General features: G+C 39.4%; 1 protein-coding gene across 1 annotated transcript in view; it reads right to left on the bottom strand.

The window, feature by feature from the left end:
• Positions 1-3,404: 3,404 nt before the first annotated feature.
• The window catches only part of LOC143849590 (DNA topoisomerase, type IA, core), a 38,783-nt gene continuing 19,643 nt past the window's right edge, over positions 3,405-22,544 (bottom strand). The window contains exons 16-23 of the mRNA XM_077358652.1: positions 19,191-19,298; positions 19,015-19,091; positions 16,614-16,697; positions 13,027-13,138; positions 12,818-12,907; positions 9,745-9,810; positions 9,464-9,559; positions 3,405-3,966 (exon numbers count right to left, since the gene is read on the bottom strand). Of these exons, the coding sequence (XP_077214767.1) occupies positions 3,844-3,966; positions 9,464-9,559; positions 9,745-9,810; positions 12,818-12,907; positions 13,027-13,138; positions 16,614-16,697; positions 19,015-19,091; positions 19,191-19,298 (756 nt within the window). The 3' untranslated portion in view covers positions 3,405-3,843. The remainder of the gene's footprint in view (positions 3,967-9,463; positions 9,560-9,744; positions 9,811-12,817; positions 12,908-13,026; positions 13,139-16,613; positions 16,698-19,014; positions 19,092-19,190; positions 19,299-22,544) is intronic.

The raw sequence follows: 22,544 nt of genomic DNA, 5'->3' as shown, positions 1-22,544 counted from the left end.
GATCTGCCACCTTGATCTGACTTCTGTGATTGAAAGTCAGATTAGTTTGTAAGCAAAGGATTCCACTTCCTTCAATAAGCAAAACAAGAAAGCTAAGCTACCGATCCAATCTACTTCTAATTGGGTCAACAACCTGGCTTTGAGGCATAGGAGAAAAGACCAATCGGCCCAAACACCGGTTTTCGCTTGGGGTGGCCAGACAATGAAAAAGGCATCTTGGTAAAGTTTTGGCCCAAAGTCGACCATTGACCAGATCTTCCCGAATCCCCCAAAAGGTGTGTGGCATATGAAATTGATGTACATGCAGTGAATGCACCACCAATGTCCCAACTTCATATCACTCCTCAGCTCTCGCATAACTCAGCGCCTCCTTGCTTCGAACCACGTCCCATTGGCCTTCGTCTTCTCTAACTTCTTCCTCCATCTCACAGTCTCCCCCCGCCCAACAAGAACCTGCTTTGGTGTGATTGAGACTAACAATGGAGGTCTGAAAATCAGAAAATCTCTATTTCTATTCTCCGTTGAAAAATGGAGACCAATACTTGCGTGAAAAAAGCCACTAAAACAGCACATGGAAGATTGTAAAACGATCTCCAATCTATCGTCTATGTTAGAGGAAAAAGAATTCCTAATTTTCAATCATAGCATATCAACACCTTCTTTAGCCAATGTATTCACTGCCTCATTTGCGCTCCGCAGAATACATTTGAACGGCTTAAGTCCTTGTTGAGGTCTGAAATTTTATTGATAACTAGCTATTTTCCAGAAGATGGTGTCTTCGCAAGTTTTCCCAAGGAAAGGAAATAATTAGAAGCAAACTAACTTTATGAGCATATATGCATAATTTTCCACTCTACAATCATTTCACCATTTGTTTGATTTCTCCATTTTATTTTTGTATTTCCATCTCATCCTAGTTATTAGATGTTCCCCAATAAAAGAGGGTTAATTAGGACTTATATTTCTATCTAGATTTGAGTTATACAATGACAAAGCAAACATAGAAGTAAATTTTTTATACATATCGGAATTGGAAATCGGGTTTTGGGTCTGGTCGGGTTTCAACCCGACCCAACCCGATTTCCAATTCGGGTTGATTTTTCCCAACCCAATTTTTAAAAAAACTTAACCCGACCCAACCCAAATTCGGGTTCAACCCGACCCAAGTTGATTTTTCCCGAGTAAAAAAAAATGCCCTGGAGTGTATAATTTTTCAGGCGTCAAATTCATGTCAGAAGGATTTTTTTTCCCTTTAAAAGCCTGGTCAGGTTCTCTGTCTCTCTCTCTCACTCTCACAAGACACTCCATCTGTCCAGTTTCCTCTCTCCCTTGTCTCGCTTTACTTTTTCTCTAGTTTCTTCCTACACTCTTAGCCATGGAAAGTGGAATCGTACCAGTTTACGATATTCCTCCTTGGTACAAGTTTAGGCCTCGTGAATCATGAACTATTTTCTCAATATCTTATAAAGAAGAATCATGGTCTCTCCCTCACTTCCAATCCCATCAGAGAAGTAAAGCTTTATGAGTTCAGCCCTGACGTTCTTACAACTACGTACTAATTATTTACTCTTATCTATCTCCTTTTTTTTTTTTTTGCATTTTCTTTTGTTTTATCGTATTAAAAATTTAAAACTAGATAACAATAAAATATTAAAAATAGTGAAGAGAAACTAATGGAAATCTTACCTCCAAGTTGGACTTAAAAACAAATTTTAGGCGGTAGAGAAACTAATGGAAATCTTTTCTAAGGCGAGAGAAACTAATGAAAACCTTTTTTATGATTACCTAAAAAGGGTCCTAGAAAAACCAATGGAAATCTTTCTTGCAAGATTGAAATTTGTTTTGGGGCTTAGAGAAACTAATGGAAATCTTTCTTGATTCAAATTTGTTTTTGGCTATATAGAAACTCATGGAAATCTCTTTTTTTTAGGGTGTATAGAAACTAATGGAAATCTTTTGTAAGGCTAGAGAAACTAATAATAATCTTTTTTTATGATTACCTAAAACAAATTTTACATGTATAAAATTTAGTTTTAGGCACCCAGAGAAACTAATGAAAATATTTTTTCCAAGATTGAAATTTGTTTTTGGGCTTACAGAAACTAATGGAAATCTTTCTTACAACATTGAAATTTGTTTTTGGCTATATAGAAACTCATGGAAATCTTTATTTAGCGGTTTCCATAAAAAAAATGTTTATTTGAAGATAAAATGGACGTAAACAAAATTTTACGTGTCTAATTATTTTAGTGTCATTTTAAGGAGCGTACAACAAATTCGCATATCTAAAATTTGTTGTAAGGGAATATTTATCTTAGAAAAACTGATGAAAATCTTTCTTTAAAGCTAGATTTCTTTCAATATAAAATCAAAAGTAAAGGCCGTTTAGGTAGAGAAACTAATGAAAATCTTTCTTTAAGCTAATGTTCATAAAACAAATTTTAAGGCCATTTTACTCTGAGCCTAGGGTATTGTATTAAAAATGCAAAAAGGAAACTAATGAAATTCTTTCAAAACTGCGTTATTTTCAGATAAAATGGATCTAAAACAAATTTTATGTGCACTAAAACAAAGCCTAAGGTATTGTGTTAAAAATGGAGAAGAGAAACTATCAACTCCCTTCATTTCAAAAAAAGAAACTATCAACTCCCTTAGAAAAAAGAGGAATGATAAACTGAAGAGCGCCCTTGCTAAGATATAGCGCCAAGATAGCCCCATTGGATCAACATCACCCTACTGTTCTATCATTTGCATTTTCAGTTCCTTTTTTATTGCAACCGCTTGATGCGGATCCAATGGGGCATCCTTGTAATTAAGGTAAAAATTTCACTTGAGCCCTGCAGATTGCAAGTAAAAGATTTCATGAGAAATTTTTAGTTTCCAAAATTTGAAAGGAACTACAACAACGCCCATTTTATGTCAAAGAAACGTAGCCTTAGCCTTAGGCATGTTTGGCTCCCATGAAAAGTTTTTCACTGTAATTTTAGTTTATCAAAGTTGAAAGAGAGGGCTTAGGGACGGTGGAAGAAGTAGAGACTAGAGAGCTCATGAGTGAGGAGAGGGTGACGAAAGGCTGAAATCTCAACTTTCTTCATTTCTCACCCTAGCCCTCTCTCACCACTTGATCAACTAATATTTTCATGAAAAAAAATCATGGTTGCCAAGAATTGTGTTGCATTGCCAAGTCATGGAATGGGTGTCAGGATAAGGATTGAGGATTGGACGGGAAGACATGAAATGGAAAGTAAAATTAAACACCCTTGATTTCATCTTTTTGCAGTTACCGATCTGTTGAAATGAGTTAATACAATGTAGAAAAAAACTGATCTGTGGAAGCCTCCAATAAAAAGTGAAAAGAAAGCAAAAGAAATAGTCTGAACATCAGAGTACGCAAATCAAACAAATTGCCACAAGGGTGCTATATTCTAGAGCCCAAACTATCTGATTGAATAAATCCGCCAACTCTGTCCTACAGGAAGACTAAAGAAAAACCCAAGATGCCTTGAGCTATGATAGTTCCCAAAAAAATAGTAACACATACAAGAGGAACTACCCAAAATGTGACTAGATGTACAAGATTTATTGTTATATAATGATACATAAATAAATAAATACAACTTCATTTACCTACATGTTCAAACAGATATGGGGCATTCTCAACTCAACTCCTTTGATTTTCAGGGTTTATAAGGCCTACTTTTCTCTATTGACGACTCAGACTAAATAAATTACCTGCTGCAAAAATGTGAGATCTCTTATGTACCGAGTAACATGGCCTCCATCACTTCTTTCGGCATTGATTTTTTGACAGGTTGGCAACACAGCTTTGTATCTCTACTAAGATTAAAAGGCCTCCATTGCTTCATCACCCTTAGGTTTGGCTTTAGGTCGACCGGTTTGCTTTGCATTTTTACTTGATAAAAACTTTATGGCTTTTTTAAGTGTAATGTCTTGTGGCTTTATATTCTGCAATCACAGTTTAAAGTTCAGAGACGCGCATAAAATAAGCATCTGATATATGAAACAAACAATAATTTCAACAGCTTGTGGCCATTAATAAATAAAAGGCTATTTCTGCAAGCTGTAAAAAACACAGGACTCAGGAAATTGAAACATGCATAAGTTGTCATTTCTTGAATATACAATGGCAAAATCCTATATTTTGGAGAATATGTATCCGACTATCCATGGATCCAGATATGACTGATGAGTAATCTAATGGGACAAGAACCATTCAGATTAATTTGGCTGGGTACTGATAAAAAAAATATGTGGTATTGATTGGTTATCGGGACCAGTGACCTAACGAGCCAACACTCTGATTCAAGTCCACATAAAGGTGGCAAAAGATCACAGCTGACATTAAAGAAAGGCAGTCTGATCACGATCTATGATCATCAAATCACAGTGGGACCACAGGCAATAAACCGGACACCTGGTGGCCAACCAGATCAATGGACCCAATCGCTCACCTTCTACATGGCTTGGGCCATGAGCGTCCATGTTAATTTATCTGGAAGAGTGAAGCTTGATGAGTGCATTCTCGTAAAAAACCTTGATGAAGTGGGATTTTGCCATGTAAGAACAATAATAAAATACTTTCAATAACAGTTTAAGAGATTTTCAACAGGATAGTTGTAACTTGGGGGATGCTGGTGGTATGCTGTAATCGGGGTCTGTTAACATCGCTTGCGGAAGCAGAGGAATACTATTGGGCTCCAGGATAGAACTTGCAGTAATTTTTTTTTTTTGAAAGTTGTAATATTTCATTAATATTAAGGTAGCATTCGGGACCAGGAGTCCCATCCTGCAATACAAAATATTAAAGAGTATTGGCACGGGCATACCCGAAACATTTAGAAAGTACAGCGTATCAAGTCAGAATACAGCCACCCATCACCTCCTCCTTTCTTCCTTACATCAGCAAATTTTCTTTACAAAATCGATAGGATTCCTTGTATACCTTTACCTGTGCCTTTCTAACCGAGACCAAATTCCGAGAGCCTAAAGCAGACGAGAAACTCCAAGAGAAAATATAGCAAGGCAAGAGCATCCAGAAAGGAAGTCTAAGCGAAAGACGGAGTCTCTCAAGCCAAGACCATTGGAGATTGTATACTTCTGGATATAGACAAGTATTTCCTTTCGCTATTGAAACGTAAAAAATATCTTGGATAATCATCAAGAGAATCACCAACTTAAATAATGACCCTTTCAAGGATTCTCCCAACTGTCAAACCATCGACCTATGAGGTTGAAACCATCAACAGATCATTCCAAATTCTTGATTCCAGCTTCCAGTTTTCCTACAACCATTTTCTTCCTCATCTGACTCTGTATAAATGTCTAATGAAGCTAGACTGAACGGATTTATATACTACCCTTCAATTTCCAGTTTTTCTTTAACTGAGATCGTTAAAAGACAATCCAAACTCCCTAAAGACTTTATCTTTACACTTCTCAAGATGCGTCCTTTAATTTTGTAATCTAACTGTTGACTCAACCTCTTTTAACTATTTATGTTGTCTCATTAGCATCTCTAGATTGCATGGTTCAGAACATTTCTCTAGGTTTCCTAGATTTTCCTGGTAGGACATCCTAAGTGCGTCCCCCATTGCTAGGAACTCATTAAAACCTTCCAGTTCTGGGTGCCCAGATTCTTCCTCATCATTTGATACCAAAATTCCTTTCCCTTTATCTCGCCTACCTGATTCACTCGGCTGCACTAATTGAACTTGTCCCATCTCAGAGCTACCTAACCCTAAACCTGCCCATCTGCATCCGTAGGCCCACTCATAGATTCCAAATTGGCAATCGCCAGATGTTTCTCCTCCTCCCATAAACGCTTTCTTGTTCGTCTTTCTTTTTCTAGGAGCTTGTTAAAGATGGGCAAGTTGCGGAGGGGCGTATGAAGCTCCTCTTCACTATTTAGGGTGCCCTGGGAGGATGATACCCCCACACTTTGAAATGCTGCCCGCTCTTTTAGCCATTGTTTCTTAAGAGGAGAGATTAGCACCTCACTAGGGGTGGGAGATTCCTTCCTTGCCAATTTTTCGTTATGCTTCAGAGATTTAAGGAGATCCAGGTCTTCGACCATCATAGTGCTTTCTCCCCTCCCAGCTAAACCAGAATCTTTAGAGCATGCCTCTCCAGACATACTCAAAGTAGGTGAGGCCTACAAAATTCTCAATTCCTGAAGACTCTCTGAATGAGGCTTTTTCTTCCTAATCCCCTTTTTAAGGTGCGCACATTTAATTCTCCTCCCTAACGTTGAAAGGCCCCCACGAGTGGCGAGGAGGTGAGCGTTCAGCCCAGGGCCTCTTTTAATATTGCGTTTACCCGCACGTGTAGACTTCACATCAGGGCTCAAATTCGATCTGGAAAATCTATTTTGTAATTTTAGGGCCTTCTGATCTGCAGCCGATTTTAAACTGAGAGGATCCACGATGTCCTTTCTGCCCGCCTTGCCTTTAGTGCCACATGGCACAAACCTATCTGACTTGGTAGACGATAGCAGAGTCACGGGTCCCCTCAACTGAGCCTTCCTACTCCCTGACGAGACAGTGACCAGTTCTGGCGGATCAGGGGGGTAGGTGGGAATTTCAAAATTTGAACGGGGGGCCACCGGCTCCAATTCGCTCCCAGTGACCTCTGCCACCAATTCCGGAGGGGGGGACCACCGCCGGTGACCCTTTATCGGTGAGAGACTCATCAGGGTTCCCAAAAAGGGGAAAATTGTCTTTACTACTAGATTCTCCCACAACCGACAAGGCCAAAGAATTTATACCATCTTCAGAAACAACCTTAATTCCAACCGAGTAAATGGTGGAATCTACCCTTAAATTAATTGAAGGTGGGACAGATTTCTAATGAGATGATATAACCAGGGCAGAGGCAAAAGTCAAACAGTGAGAGTAATTGCCAAAAAAATGGGTCTCAAGGACCCGACCCAGGTGCGATCCGAGAATCTCTACTGTGGCAGATGACCAAGCATGAAGGGGGATATTATAAAACCGTAGACGAACAGTTCTAGCTCCAGTATTAAACGCCAGGAACCAAGGCTGGAGGGAGGAAAGGAAACCCCTGAAAGCCTCCCCTCCACACCGGAGAATAGTCGTAGCCTGGGCTTCCGAATCAAAACGGAAGAGGATCTCTACTGTGCTAATAGCGAAGGGTTTTTCTAGGTCTGGGAGTCCCCATAAATTTTTGGCCCAGTCCCAAATATCCTCTAAGAGCCAAGATCCAGATTTCAAATTTCCAATAAGATAGTTCTTAAGATGTCTTTTTCTTTCTTCCACTATCGACACCGGAACCTCCAGACTACCATCTTCTTCACAAGGGGCAACTTGGACCTGCTTGGGTCTCCACACTAAATTTGGGTTTTCTCTATTACGAGGGTGTAAACATTTGCTGCACAAGGTTCGTGTACCAAAGTTTCTGTAATTGCATTTTGGGCATAACCAGTCGCTCCCATTCGAAAAAGTCCTACGAGATGTTTCCACAGCTCACCAACCGGGAACCTCCTCCCCCTTGTATCCCAATCCTCCATGCTTCCCAACGAACCCGCGTGTGATCTCGATGCATGCCATTGGGCCCGATAGGGTCTTTCCAAGTTAACCTCCTGCCCAAATGAAAATAAGAATCTTCTGCAGCAGGGATTAAATATCCCAAGTGATTCGAAGACTTCCAAAACAGAGTAGCCTCCTTCCAAGCAAGACAAATAAGGCCCCGAAAGTCGCTCAAGGTTGGTTCCACATTCACATAGGAAGCCAAAAGGTTGCTGCAATCCCGAAACTCTCGGAGGGATATTCCTCCGGCCTCTAAAAACATCCCTAATGGTCATTTGTTTTAAGAACTTGCAGTAATTATCCAGATATGATCAACCGATCAGGGCTTCTGTTAGGAAGTAGACAGGCTACAAGGAACCAAGCAGCTACTGAAATATTCTCTGGGTTACATGCATGTTCACACCAGGCTTAGTAGCCATGGGCAGATCTAGGGGGGTCAAGGAGGGGCAGTTGCCCCCCTAAGATTCTGAAAATTTTCTACGGGTACCTGTATATATAGGCAATAGCACCCCCTCCCTCTCTCTAATGCCCTCCCCTTTCTCTCTTGACAGACTGAAGTCTTCATTTTTTTATTATTCTCTGACCAAGTACAAAGTACCAAAAGAAAATTCTGTATTAAAGGAAGGGCAAAAGGCAAAAGTAAAGGCACAGGTAATAATGAGGTTTAAGGGCAAAAGTAAAAAAGAGATGGGTATTTTTGCATTTTGTGAGGATAAGAGTTCGCTACCATGTCTTTTGTGCAGGTGTCACACCAAAGAATTTCATCTCTATCTTGCAAAACGAAATCCCCTTTTGCCCCAATGAGATTTTATATATGTGTAAATTTGTAGTCCATTGGATTGCCTGTTATAGTAACCTCTATAGATCGGAGGGTTAGGATGATCCTGTGGAGATAATTTACACAGAGTAGCCTATTTATGTTGTAGCTCAACAAATGAAAAACTTGGATTATCATGTGAAGTGGGCCTCATAGTACCTTTTTAAAAAATATATTACTTCACGAGCATCGCAACATGTAAAATTTTAGGAATTACTGAAATTTTCAAAGAAAAGCAATTCTATTTTCTTTTAGGGGGGCTTGGAGTTTATTAAATCACTAGCATTCATGGGCCATGCTATGCATGGGTGTAAAATAGTGGACCCCACCCATGGTGTAAATAGTGGGCCCCATTACATCAAAATGTGAAGTGTAGTGTAAAGCGGTGGGCCCTTAACATGCTACAATAGACATCCTCTTGGCTCCCACCCTCAAGCAAATTTGGCCCCCTTCAAGAAAATTCCTGGCTCCGCCCCTGTTAGTAGCTAATATATAGCAGAACAGTTGGGTACTGATTCCGGTTCGATGAGGACTGTTATACTCCATCTGAAGTGTGCTGGAATTTGCGAGAAAAGGCTGACTATAGGGCCCACTGTGCCGTATTTTGAGGCAAACCCAATTGGTTGGAATCAATCTGCTTCAGTGGCGCTAAATCGTTAATGCAGTTGGAGGTCAATCACATGGGTAGAGCATGATTAAAGGGGTGGGGAAAATGGAGGGAATGAATAACGAGTAGGCCTGTAACGGGATGGGATGAGCTTGTAATCTTTGTTATCAAGGTGAGCTAGGCATAGCTGCTGTTTGCACGTGTGGGACGCCTCATCCCCATTGTTGCCATCTTAATAAAGCTTTTTACTTTTAAAAAAACACTCGAGTTGATCCTAAATCATTTTCATGTTCCTTTAACGCAATCTTGGAAAAAATTGAAAAATTAAAATTTAGAGGGGAATATCGCTATAATTGCTTCTGAGAGTTTAGGGTTTCAAAACAAATCTATTAACCATCTGCGAAGTAATAAGCATTAAATGGAGACATCCAGAGAGAGAGAGAGAGAGAGAGAGAGAGAGAGAGAGGAGAATACCTTAGGTACTGGAGCAATGGTTCGCCGATGTTTAATAGAAAATCCAAATTTTGAAAGTCTAAGTAGCACTGGATGTTGATCCTCTGGATGGTTCCCCTATGCCCAGTAAATACATAATCCAGGAAAATTTCCACTCATGAGAGTAATTTAAATGAACAATATAAAATGGGTTTTGCTAACGAGGACCCTTAGGGCACTCTCGTTAAGGTGCATTGGGAAAGGAATTCTACACATGTTTTGATAAAATAACTAACTCAAAATAAGCAAGGACATTGACATACCAAGGTTATAGGGTAGCGCAGAACCTCAAGAGCATCCTCTAAACTGATAGATGACACGTCCTTCATCTGAAATAGATAATCTGTATCAGATTTCATAACTATAAAATTTGGCTTGAATAGTCTTTACGAAACTCCTCAAACTTAACCACGAAGAATACAATTTAGAAGTACTCATTTCAGTTGTTCACTCATTTATAATTGCTAAGGTTTCATGTGACATGGATTAGTTATTTTAGAACAAATAACCTGACTGTCCAGTCAGATGAACTCCCCCCCCCCCCCCCCCTTTTGTTTTTAGAAGTTACGGTTTATTAATCCAAAGAGCAACAGATACAACAAAAAAAAAAACGGGACAAGGAGTCCCCACAACCAGATACATAGCAATTACAATGATAGCGGCCTATATAAGAGCCATATTAGAAGCCACGAACTGAACAAAACTCTGGTCGCAGTGAACACCATCCTTTGACAAAGAGTCCACGACCGATTTGCAGACCGCCGTCTATGCATGATCAAGGGCTGGATAATGCGAACAAGAATGCGAATCTCGTCCACAGTTCCGGCCAGTCTCCAAGGCCCAGCTGTACGATTCGAAGCCCAAGCGATGACATTAGTAGAATCACCTTCTATTATAAGTGGACCAAGAGAAGGGTTTTTGCCTCTGCCTCGTTCGCATCACAGACACCCGCCGAGCCATAGGAGGACATAATGGTATTACCGCTGCAATCCCGGACCACTCCGCCGATACCCGCGGCACCCAGATTCCCCATACAGCTTCCATCAAAATTAAGCTTAAACCATCCCTCCGGTGGTGCGTCCCATCTAGGTGCGGCTTTAGACGAGGGCTTCTTCTCTGTTAACACTGCACCCGCATTCCTTAAGATTTCCCCAATTGGATAAGGAACACCTGCGAAACATTTGGCCCAAGTAATAATCGCTAATTTGATCTCAAAGGCAATGCGGGACCACGGCTTGGAGGTATCCTCGAAAATCCTACTATTCCGCTCCTTCCATAGATACCAAATAATTGCATACGGTATAGTTGCTCACATTGTGTCACCATTACAGCCATAAAAAGCGCCACCCCAATTTAGGAGTGTTGTCGAGATTTTATTGTGCAACACCCAGGCCATCCCGAAGAAATTAAATATTGCCATCCATACCGCAAAAGCATACGGGCATGTTAGGAATACATGATCTAATGATTCCTCATGGTTGTGACACAACACAGCTTGCAGGTTGGAAGCATCATTTTTTGAGACGGTCGCAGGTGTTAATACACCAATGGGACACCGTCATGCGAACGCCACAAATTTGTGGAGGAATCGATCGCTTCCATAACCCAATGTGGCGAGATTGCATACAATTCCCATCGGAGAGACGCTTAAAGAAAGACTTGACGAAAAAACCACCCTAAGAGTCCGGGCTCCAAATCCATTTATCCAGTATGTTGGGAGATAGGGATACCTTCGATAGTAAGCAAGGAGCGAAGAGATAGAATTAATTTCGGCATCTTTAAAGGTCGCGACGTAGACGTATATCCAAGAAGTTGCGACACGCCTCCGCCCCACCTCGTACTAAGTAATCAGGGATCTTTGCCTCCGGATCATTAACAAGTTGGAATATGTCCAGGAAGGTAAAGCAAAGCAGTTCACCAAGCCATAAATCCTTCCAAAATCGGGTTTCATCTCCCCTTCCGGCCCTAAATTGGACCAGTGTTTTGAATTCCTCCCGGGTTGAGTAGATCGACCGCCACGCTCCCAACCCTTTCCCCGTGCAGAATCACCACACTCCCAATCCCCAGATCCTCTCCCATATTTATCCCTAATAACGTTGTGCCACAATGCGTCTTTTTCAACCTCGAACCTCCATAACCATTTACCCATGAGTACTTTATTTCATAATCGTAAGCAGCCAATACCTATTCCGTCATGTCTCTTCGATTTGCAGACGGTGCTCCATTTTAGAAGGTGCCTCAATCTTTTCTTTCCCTCTTCTCTACCCTCCCATAAGAAATCATGATGTAATTTTTCGATGCGTGACGCAACTTTAGCCGGGATTTTGAACATGGACATGAAGTAAACCGGCATTATCGACAAAGCCGCCTTAATTAATGTTATTCGCCCGCCAAAAGGTAAATACCTCTTCTTCCATGTCGCAAGCTTACTTTCGATTCGCTCAACAACCATGTCCCAAAGAGCCATTTTAGGCACCCCGATACCAAGCGGAAGGCCAAGATATTTGATCGGTAGAGATTGCACGAAGCACCCCAGCTTGTCAGCATGTAGCTTCACCATATCCGGGTGTAAATTGATACCAGTGATTGTACTTTTAGAGAAATTAATTCTCAGACCAGAGGCCATCTCAAACCACCGGAACACTCTTTTCAGGTTTCGGATCTCCCGAAGCCCGCAAATTGTAGATGGGAAATAGGTTGTGAGGTTCTGCTAGGACGGAGGCCAGAGAAAAAACCAGATGATTCAGCCTTGGAAATAAGAAGGCTCAGAGCTTCAACAATCGTGACAAATAGATATGGGGATAGTGGGTCACCCTACCTCAGTCCCTGACTACTTGAGAAAAAACCAGCAGGTGAGCGGTTGATTAAGATAGAGAAAGATGCTGTTGAAATGCATGACATAGCTTATTGGTTGAAACAATATGAATAAGCGAGAGTTATATAATTACAGTGGATAGGATTGTAGTATATTATTTTTCTAATAAACTAAAAGGAAAGATCGGGGAGGAAGGACATAGCTTATTGGTTGCAACAATATGAATAAGTGAGAGTTATAAAATTACAGTGGATAGAATTGTAGTATATTATTTTTCTAATAAACTAAAAGGAAAGATCGGGGAGGAAGGACATAGCTTATTGGTTGCAACAACATGAATAAGTGAGTTATATAATTACAGAGGATAGGATTATAGTATATTATTTTTCTAATAAAATAACGATGATTAGTGATTAGTGGTTAAATTAACTACTAACTTGAAAGCGAAAATATGGTCCTAAAACTTGGTCTTAAACATAGATGCATGCATATTTATTGATGTTAAGGAAGCTCATACATACCTGGGACAGAGATTGTCTTTTTGGACTACACCCCTTCCTATCATCACCCAATTGGATATAAAATCCATAAGGACCGTTCTTCAAATAAATCTATGATAAACAGAGAGAGACACTCATTATTACAGATTCACAAACAGATCTAGCAGTTAATGACATTACAATTTCTTAAAGATACCATGTATGTCATAATAAAGACAAAACAACCAAACCTTTTCTTTAGAATCTGGATTAAGACCAAGTAATTTCGGCTCAAAGGATCTGTCTGGTTTTTCAGGAGTATCATCGTCATCATCTTCACTAAATATCATCTGGGCAATATGTCTACATCCGCCATACAAATAATCAGATAATTACAGAAGGGGGAAAAGTAAATATTCAATCACAAAGATCACACATTATCATTGGCAAGCAATTAGGTAAATCAAATAAATTCCATTTGAAACTACTAACAATAGGGGCATACGAGTCCCAGACTCTGGAGAATACTAGCTCATATTTGTTGTATTCTATGCATAGGGAGAGTTTAGTCATTGTACACATCCAAAAGGACGGATTAGTCACCATGTAAACTCTTGATCTCTTTTTTTTGGATTTTTTGGCCTAATTTGATGCAGCAATTCAAAGAAATATATGATTTTGGTGGCTTGTTTCTTGACTTATTCCATCTAAGTTGTGAAACGAAGATCTTATCTCGGAACGTGAGGGGGTTGGGATCACTAGAGATTAGAGAAGATAACCCAGGTGAAGCAGTTGGTGCTAAAACACAAACCAGATCTCTTATGTATTCGAGAAACAAAGAAGGATAACATGAATCGGGCAGTGTTAAAGGAGTTGGCGGACGATCGAGCGGGGATTTTATGACTATTGATGTAGTCAGGTTAGCTGGAGAGGTCCTTGTTACTTGGGATTCGAAGATATTTGCTTTGGTAGATAGCTCCTATGTCACAAATATCTCCGATATTTTCAATTTATAGCGTTTTTATCGCGACATTTTGATAAAATGACAAAATCCAGAAATAATCCCGAGATTTTAAAAATATGGTGATATTTTCATTTTTATCATAAAATATCACGATAATATCCTGATATTATCCTGATATTTTTACGATACTTATATTTTATATTTTTTCTTAAAATTTATATATTTATATATTTCTTAAATAATTTCATTATTATCGTTTTTTCCCGATATAAACCCGAAAAAAATAATTTTTTAAAATATATCCCGAGACTTTCCCTTGCCGAGAAAATCCCGAGAATGATGTTTGTGACATAGGATAGCTCCAAGGGAAGGTTCTCATTATTCACTGTGGTTAATTAGACACACAACCAATCTCTTCGGACATTCACGGTAGCATATGGGTAAGTTTTGAGAGCGGACTGAAGGTTTTTTTGGGAGGAGCTGGATGAAGTGAGAGGTAAGTGGTCTAATCCGTGGTGCAAAAGGGGTCATTTCAATGAAATTGGAAGGGGGAAGGAGAGGGTGGTGATGCAGGTGCATCCGTTGAGATGCCACAGGATGATGCAGGTGCATCCGTTGAGATGCCCAAATCGACAATCCAACGGATTAGAGCGAAGATCGAAGCAACAAGATTGCTGAAGAGTACCTTCAAAAGACCAATCATCCTAAGGCTGTTAGGAGAACGGAGAGGATACGAACTCAATGGACCAAGATGAATCTTTGAGTGGACAATGGAGATTGACTTTCCTTTAAGAGGTAGGAGTTGAGTAATTTTTTAGGGAATGGTAAGTAAAAGAAATATTAGCAGTAGAAGAATAAGCTTGGAAACGAGGCCTTAAAGAATGGAAACTACTTTCCCACTTTCCGTTTTGGTGGGCTTTGAAAATAGCAAAGATGGTCTCACGTGAATGCCTTCTCTACATGCCTTTTTGTTTTGTGGAATCTTTTGGAAATATTTCTATGGTCATAGGACGACCAAGAGGGAGGAAGGAAGGCTTTTTTTTTTTTTTTTCTGATTTCTTTTTATAGAAGTATCCAGAATGCCTCATTTCTATTAGAATTTCTTCTTATTTTATCTTTGTTTCTGTAATTAGAATAGGGGAATTCCAACTCTTTAAATACATCATTAATGAATGAGAAGAGAATTCATCTTGGCTAAATCGTATGTGTGTGCTGCTCTGTTGAGTGGGTTTTCTCCTTGCTTGTGAGCGAAGTAGCAGATCCCATTGTTTTGGGTTGAACCTGCAACTCCTCTTTTGTTTTTTTCCGGCGTGTCGAAGTGCAAGCCTCACCACCATTGAAGCAGCCGTTTCTGCTTCATCTCCTCCTCCAAACCATCATCTAAAACTACCCAAGCCCTCTTTACTTGTTACCCAATTAACACCCCATACCATCTTCCTTGTATTACAGCCCATAAAACCCATAAAACCTCCCCTGTTTCAAGCCTAAGCCAATCCCTAGAGACCACCGTTAGAGCCAACAGCAGCCCCATCACCGTGAACCACAGTACTCCTTCAAATCATCATTCCCATCCAACCAATTATACCCAACCTTTGCATAAGCCCCTACTTAGCCTTGTGTAGAGTAGACTCTTAAACCCAGCCATCTTCTTCCCTCTAAACTATCAGCCCATTAGAAGCCCAAAATCTTAATCATTTAATAATCCCAATTGAGTATAAAAGCTTCTGCTAATCCACTCCCTACATTAGGTGGCGTTCTCAAGAATTACTCGCTAGCTTTCTCATAATTCATCAGCATAATATTCGGGCAAGAAACTCAAGTCAAAGTAGGATTGATTGATTTCTTATATCTCGGCAATGGCTTGAGGCCCTGTCGGATGTCAGTCAGATGGCATTGCCCCACTCTATATCTGATCATTGCCCTATCCTCCTGGTTCCGATGTTTGAGTCGTGTGGTCATTCCTTTCAGATTTGAATTGGCTAGGCTGGAGGAACCCAAAATGGAGGAGAGGCTAGGAGAATGGTGGAATGAATTCTCCTGCTCGGGTCCAGTGGATGTTGTCATTGGAAACAAACTTCGCTACATGAAGAATAAATTCAAGGAATGAAATCAAGATAAACAGAAAAAGGTGAGGGACAGGAAGGAATGATTGATAGTTAGAGATAAGGAAATAGGTAAGACCAATGAGGAGGGTCGAGCTAGTATGGTGGAGGTTGAAGAGATGGGAGTTTTGACAGAAGAGCATATGCGCCTGGTTGTTCAAGAAGAGATAGCATGGAAACAAAGATCTAGAGTAAATGGCTAACGAAGGGGGACAAAAATGCAGCATGAAATAAAAAATACTGCATACTTCCATGGAATAGCTAGTGCGAGAAAGGGAAATCGCATCATTGCTCTCCAGGTTGAAGGTGGCTTGTCGGAGGATAAAGAAAAGATACTGAAGGGAGCTTCCCACCCAACTAGGAAGCTTCCTATCAATAAGTGTGTGACAACCCATGCCATCAGTTGTTTAAACCACTATGGATGTTTGTCCTGCTTATGACATGGTTTTTTAGTGTGAATTGATGCTTATTCTAGCATTTGGTGAAGTTTTATCTTAAATTTCCATAATTTGCAATTTTATAGGTTTTCCACCAAAATCTACGATTGAAATTGACATGTTTTCATTTTTGTGGTGACAAACATGCATACTGAAAACGGCATTTAAAACATTGTATAGATGGAAACATTATATAAACCCATTCCTCTCCTTAACTTTCATCAAGCAAACAATAAGTCTCTGAAATAAAATCATAATAAAATACCCCCCACATGTTATCCACTGCATAAGAGATGTCGTCGTAAACAGTTGGGGTGAAGGTATTTCAAACTCACTTGCACTTCGGATGTTGATCACAACCGATAAAATAGCCTGCTCCAAACCTACTAACTTTGAAGATCAAAGTGCCTTCCAAACAACTGCATAGAATTTAAAGCGAACATGATAACAAGAATGGAGAGTTTCACAAGAGGAAAGATGTAGCTGAAAGTGCCTTTATATGACAATGCATATACCACTCATAAATTATATGCGTTTAGGCCAAGACTTGTGAGAAGATGTACAGCAGAATGTGGTAGAATCAACTTGCTAGTCGCTAGTAATAAACATGAAAATAATAGAGTAACTAGCTATGGATCCAAATATGCTGCCATAGAAACCAAAAATGATATGAATACACTCAACGAAATGTACAACCAATTTATATTATTGTCAATTCCATCATGTCAGATCACCAAGAAAATCTAAATACTAACATTTACGTTGGCTTCAACAAGGTAGGAACTTATAAAAGGTTGAACCTTAAAGCGCAACATTCATATCTGAATTTGTGCTAGTTTATTTGTTTATGTAGTCATGTTTGCTGATATTAGAACTAATTTTTAAAATAGTAAAAAACAGGAAGAGAACAATTCATGCTGTTGTATTCTTGTATAATGTATTGATAACGTTAGAACTAATTTTTGTTCTCCTATTAAAATTAAAAAAATTATCCAAATCATGGCATGTGCAGATTTAGCCATGCTAAAAAAAAAGGGTGGCCCAGTGCACGAGGCTCCCGCCATGCGGGGTCTGGGGAGGGCTAGATGTACGTAGCCTTACCCCTGCTTTGCAGAGAGGCTGTTTCCGTGACGAATCGGTGACCACCAGGTCACAATGGAGCAACCTTACCGTTGTGCCAAGGCTCGCCCTCTAGATTTAGCCATGCTCTGATATATAAAATTTATGTTGTATTTTCTCGCTATTTGCTATTTTTTTAATTTTAATAAAATATTAAAAAAATAAAAAAGAAAAATATCTTTTTTAATGGCCGAAAAAATATCTTCTTATGCCATTTAGTGTATTATGTGGTATATTATTCTAGTATGTGTTACAAAATCATATTTGTATGAATTAAATGTAAAATGTGGTGTGTATGTATTATGCGTATGAATATTTAAATGAAGTCCATTTCCGTCGCAACCGAAATGCATACTGGAACTGAAATCTGAAACCTTCGTCAGGTATTTTCTTGCATTTTACGTTATGTGTAAGGTAGATTAGTAATTTTTATATTTTGTTATACTAAACCCAAAGAGTTACAACTGTAATCTAGAAGTATTATTTTGGAACACCGGTTACCGTGGCATGTGCAAAATTATGATGGTTAAATAATTGGTTCTAGGGTTTAAGATCTGTAATTCACCAAGCTCACCACCTAGAATTTGAAAAAAATTGATTATGATTTCAATTAGGGTAGGATTCTGTATCATATTCAAAACTCAACTACTCACCTTTGCTGACTTGTGGGCCTGCTCATGAATTTAGCTTGCATCATCGGGCCTTAACTCAATGAAGTATAAATACAACATCTTCATCCCAAGTAGATTTTTTTAACAAATAAAAGATAGTTTTACAAATCAAATGGAAGAAGGTACTTAGTTATGAATTCCGTTTCGTTCGTCGTTTCATTTTGGCCAGTGGAACAGAATGCTTCGGCGTTTTGACCATTTCAGAAAAGACGCTATGACAGAAATTTTTTTAATAGTTAAAAAAATATAAAACGTGTTAATTAAGAATAATCAATCGTGCAATCGTTCATCATACATCTACATAAGTGGTAATTGGGGCCAGTGATCTCGTGGGTCAATCACTGGTTTCCAGTCAACCCATCATCTTCCACTATGAGAAAACAAAATTACAAGGATTACAATGGATTCACCCAAACCCACAACCCTTCCCCTTGCTTCTCAACCAAGACCGTACACCGAGAGTAACCTGAGAAAAACCCAAGAGAAAATTCGAGAAGAAAACCAAATTCTCTCTCTCTCTCTCTCTCTCTCTCTCTCTCTCTCTCTCTCTCTCTCTCTCTCCCACAACTCTTGCCGCAACCCACAAGAGCCCCAACCCCTCTCTCGTATAGGTTCTTTGAGAAAACCTAAAAGAGGTTGTTTCCAATTTGGTTTCCAACTACAATTAAGAAATCCAATGGGAAACAAGGCAACTTTCCCAACAATAATAAGAAGGGAGATGATAAATTCGCACCCCCTGTAGGATCATTCGCACCCCTTATAACGTGAATTGCGTCATACTTTTAATGCTTTTTGACGTCGAATCATGGTACAAGGGGTGTGAATCATTCTACAAGGGGCGCGAATATATCATCACCCTAATAAGAATAACAACAACAACAACAATAATAATAATAATAATAAAAAATTGAGTCCAACCAAAAAGAACATCTAACAAGATATGTACCTTGGGCATGTCCTACTTTTATCAGGAAGGGAAGAAAACAAAAAGTCCCCAAACGTCTCTCCCAACATCTTCTCTACCTACAATTAGGATAGAATTAAAGAGGGTTCAGATGATGAAAAATTTTCACCTCAAAATGAACCAAAAACTTAATCGAATCAATAAAGCCCAATTCATACCTGCCGGATATCGACTTTACCTGCACGATCACAATATGTGCTAAATCGTGCCCAGTAATCTTTCAAGAGTCCCTTCCATTTGGTCGTTCCAACAGAAACGTTATCTAGCTGGTGACAAGGTAAACATAAAGATATCACACAAACTATAATAACATCAAATCATTGGAAATTAAGTCCTCAATGGTAAGAAGCAAGGAAGGTGAAGGAAATATGAACATTTTTGACATATTTCATTAGCACACTTTATTAAAAATATGTGACATGAAGCATTAAAGCAAATAGAAATAGAAACACTAAATCAAATTGCCGGGTAACAACTAGCAACACCAAAAAAAAGCAGCAAGCAGACTAAAAGGACGTCAAATATGCCATGAGAAACATCACATCTAACATACAAATTTCAAATCTTCGTCAACATGTGGTCTACAAATTCCAATGCCTTAACAGCACAAATAAACAAGGTTCAAGAGATTGACAACCCTCACAACCAACAAATCTGCAATGAGGATTACCTGGAGCACAAGAAAATGAAAACAACACCCCTCACAATCAACAAATCTCTAATTAGAATGACCTGGAGCACAAGAAAATGAAAAGGTACAATATTCAACATGGAAACTATTGACGCCATCCAAAATGAACCCTAGATAGATGTGTTCCTCCAATCAAATAGGGATGAAAATGAACGGCCTGAAACAGGCATGATAGATCTCCCATGCAAACAGTTACACCCCCTCTTTCAGAAATGAATATAAAGCAACAACTCTTGCAACCCCAAAAAGTCTTTGGAGCTATTCAACCATAAAGCCACATCTCAATATCTGATTAAAAGAAGCCATAGATCCTACTGGTGAGCCTACAAGAAACACACCTTTTTTTTCTATCCAAGGAAAGACACCAATATCCAACATGCATGAAGCTTTAATGAAAACTATACGTCTACCAGAGGACTTCAATTCTCCAGTGAACACTTCAACGACGACGAGGCAATTAACAGGTCACAGGAAAGCAAGCCATCTTCCCCTAAAGTTAATGGAAAACATGTCATGGAGGAGCTCAGCCCTCTTCCTCTTATGTCAGCTTAGCCTCTACAAGAGAGAGGCCTTATGAAAACTCTAGGATAGCCAAAAATGGGAGGCCTAGACCCTTAACTCCTTTGAGGACAGCCTTTGGTGAGCCTTGGAGAAGAAAATAAAAAAGAAAGGAAGAAGGATGAAAATAACATAAATAAAACAATTGACGTAAGTTACCATTCAAAAAAAAAAAAAAAATTTGACTTAAGCAATTTACTTGCAGTTCATTTCCCAAAAAAAAGCACTTTACTAGCAGTTGAACCCCTCTTGTTCTTCATTTCCTTCTCGTCTCCTGTTTAGGATAATTGAGATATCTTTGCCGTTTGCGCTAATCTCAGGTTAGTTGGAGGTCCTCTTCTATATTATGACCTGTTGCTGCCAGGGAAGCCCTACCTCCTTATATAGGCGGTGTGGAGTTTATCAAAAATGTGGTGAACTGAAACATGCCCTTGGAGCCTTCAATGGTTCCATGTGTATAAATAGGCTTCTTTGGAGAGTTGGAGGGCAAATGGCAGTGTGGTTGCTAGCTTGACTCAACATAATACCTTTTTCGGGTTCTAGGAGTGCCAGCTAGGCAAATAATCGTTAGAAACGCTAGTTTGGCGGGAAAATGGTTAGCATGTGATGGGGAAATGCTTGGCGTGCATATGGAGCATACCGTGGTCGAACACTGTGGATGGCCACCAAGTGCTCACCACATGTTTTGCCTGATCATCTCATTTCCACTGTAGTCATGTAGTCGATCACTTTGGCTGGAGTGAGGCGCGAGCAGATGGACCCACCAATACTAATAATTGCAATCTCTCACTAGGGCCTTGGGTCAATCACAATCTCTTATAGTGGACCGTTTTTGTTGCGCTTTGCTGCACCAAAAGATGAGTCCAGTGAGAAGTGTTCACTATGATTATCCATTGTAATCTGTCGTATGAACAAATAGGGCCCACCAATGGGCATTCACCATAGGCCCTCATCATACATGCAGATCTCTTTTTTTGAGTGGTAACAGAAATTTCATTATAAAGAAAAAAGATACAAATCATAAATAACCAAGGACGATTTGTCCGGGCATATCAAAACACTGAGAAAACTGGTAGGTTTGGGAGAACCGCTTTTATTAGTATTATTTGTCCTCCAAAGGATAGATGTCCTTTATTCCATGATGATAGCTTCTTTTCAACTCTTTCAATAACCAGGTCCCATAATGAAGGTGATGAAATTCACACTCCCAACGCCGATCATAGTGCATGTGCATATTGCCAAGTGGATTTCATTATTCACCACATAAGTGTATTTTTTGTGCGTGCTTGTACCTTTGTCTTGAAAGCACACAGGCAAAATTTAAAGAGCCAAGCACTTTCTACTTCTCATACATACAAACAATGGGAAGGTGAGAAACCAATCAATCTTCATTACAATAATCTCCCTGAGTTATAAATGATTATATGTTTGTAATCAATATATCCTTTTTCTTTAGGAGAGTAAGCTAAGCTAGGATTGCACTTCCAACCTCAAGGTTGAGGCAAAAACCACTGCCTGATTGCAATATAGGCTCAACCCCTTTGATAAACCCCAGAACAAAATACAGATCGAAAATGATATAACAACCTCTAATCCTTCACCTCAAACTGATCCAAAAGAGCCATGATTGAAACATGGGATAGATTGATGTACTTGAAACTTCTTCCATATGAAACGATAGTCAACCTCCACATGTTTTTAATGCTCGTGGAGGAATGGAGTGGACACACTGGTGATCACACTAGTTAAATCAGCATATAAGGGGAAAGAGAAGAGAGTTGAATCCTGTGAACACAGAGGATTGTAAGCATGGTTTTAAATTTTCACCAAAACAGACACGAAACGACTGAAATGTTTCCGTTTCCATCCCAACCGAAACCAAAACCAAAACCACCAAAATGCATAATCAAAAGTAGTAAGTGTAATAGTGGTACACTATATCAGTTTGTATCAAATAATTATATTTATATGGATTGCATGTGAAATGTGATGCATGTATTATGTATAAATCTTTATATGAATTACATGTGGAATTTGGTATGTAGTTTGTAAGAAGACATTGAACAAACTATCACATTGAATGGGGTGGTCACGGCGCTAAATTTGATTTCGGTTGGATTCAAAACATGTCCTGTTCCTTACTCTTCCACGAGAGTTGGGAACATCCAAGAAACAAGCCAAGTCCCATGGTAGACAGTTACATTTCTCTCCATCTAACCAGTTGAAGTCAAAGTACAGAATGACCACTTCTGGTGAAGTCAAC

This window comes from Tasmannia lanceolata, unplaced genomic scaffold (assembly GCF_043159265.1).
Source record: "Tasmannia lanceolata isolate RefF3 unplaced genomic scaffold, GAP_Taslan_0.1 ptg000018l, whole genome shotgun sequence".
Classification (NCBI taxonomy): Eukaryota; Viridiplantae; Streptophyta; class Magnoliopsida; order Canellales; family Winteraceae; genus Tasmannia; species Tasmannia lanceolata.
This window is presented reverse-complemented; position numbering and strand designations above follow the sequence as displayed.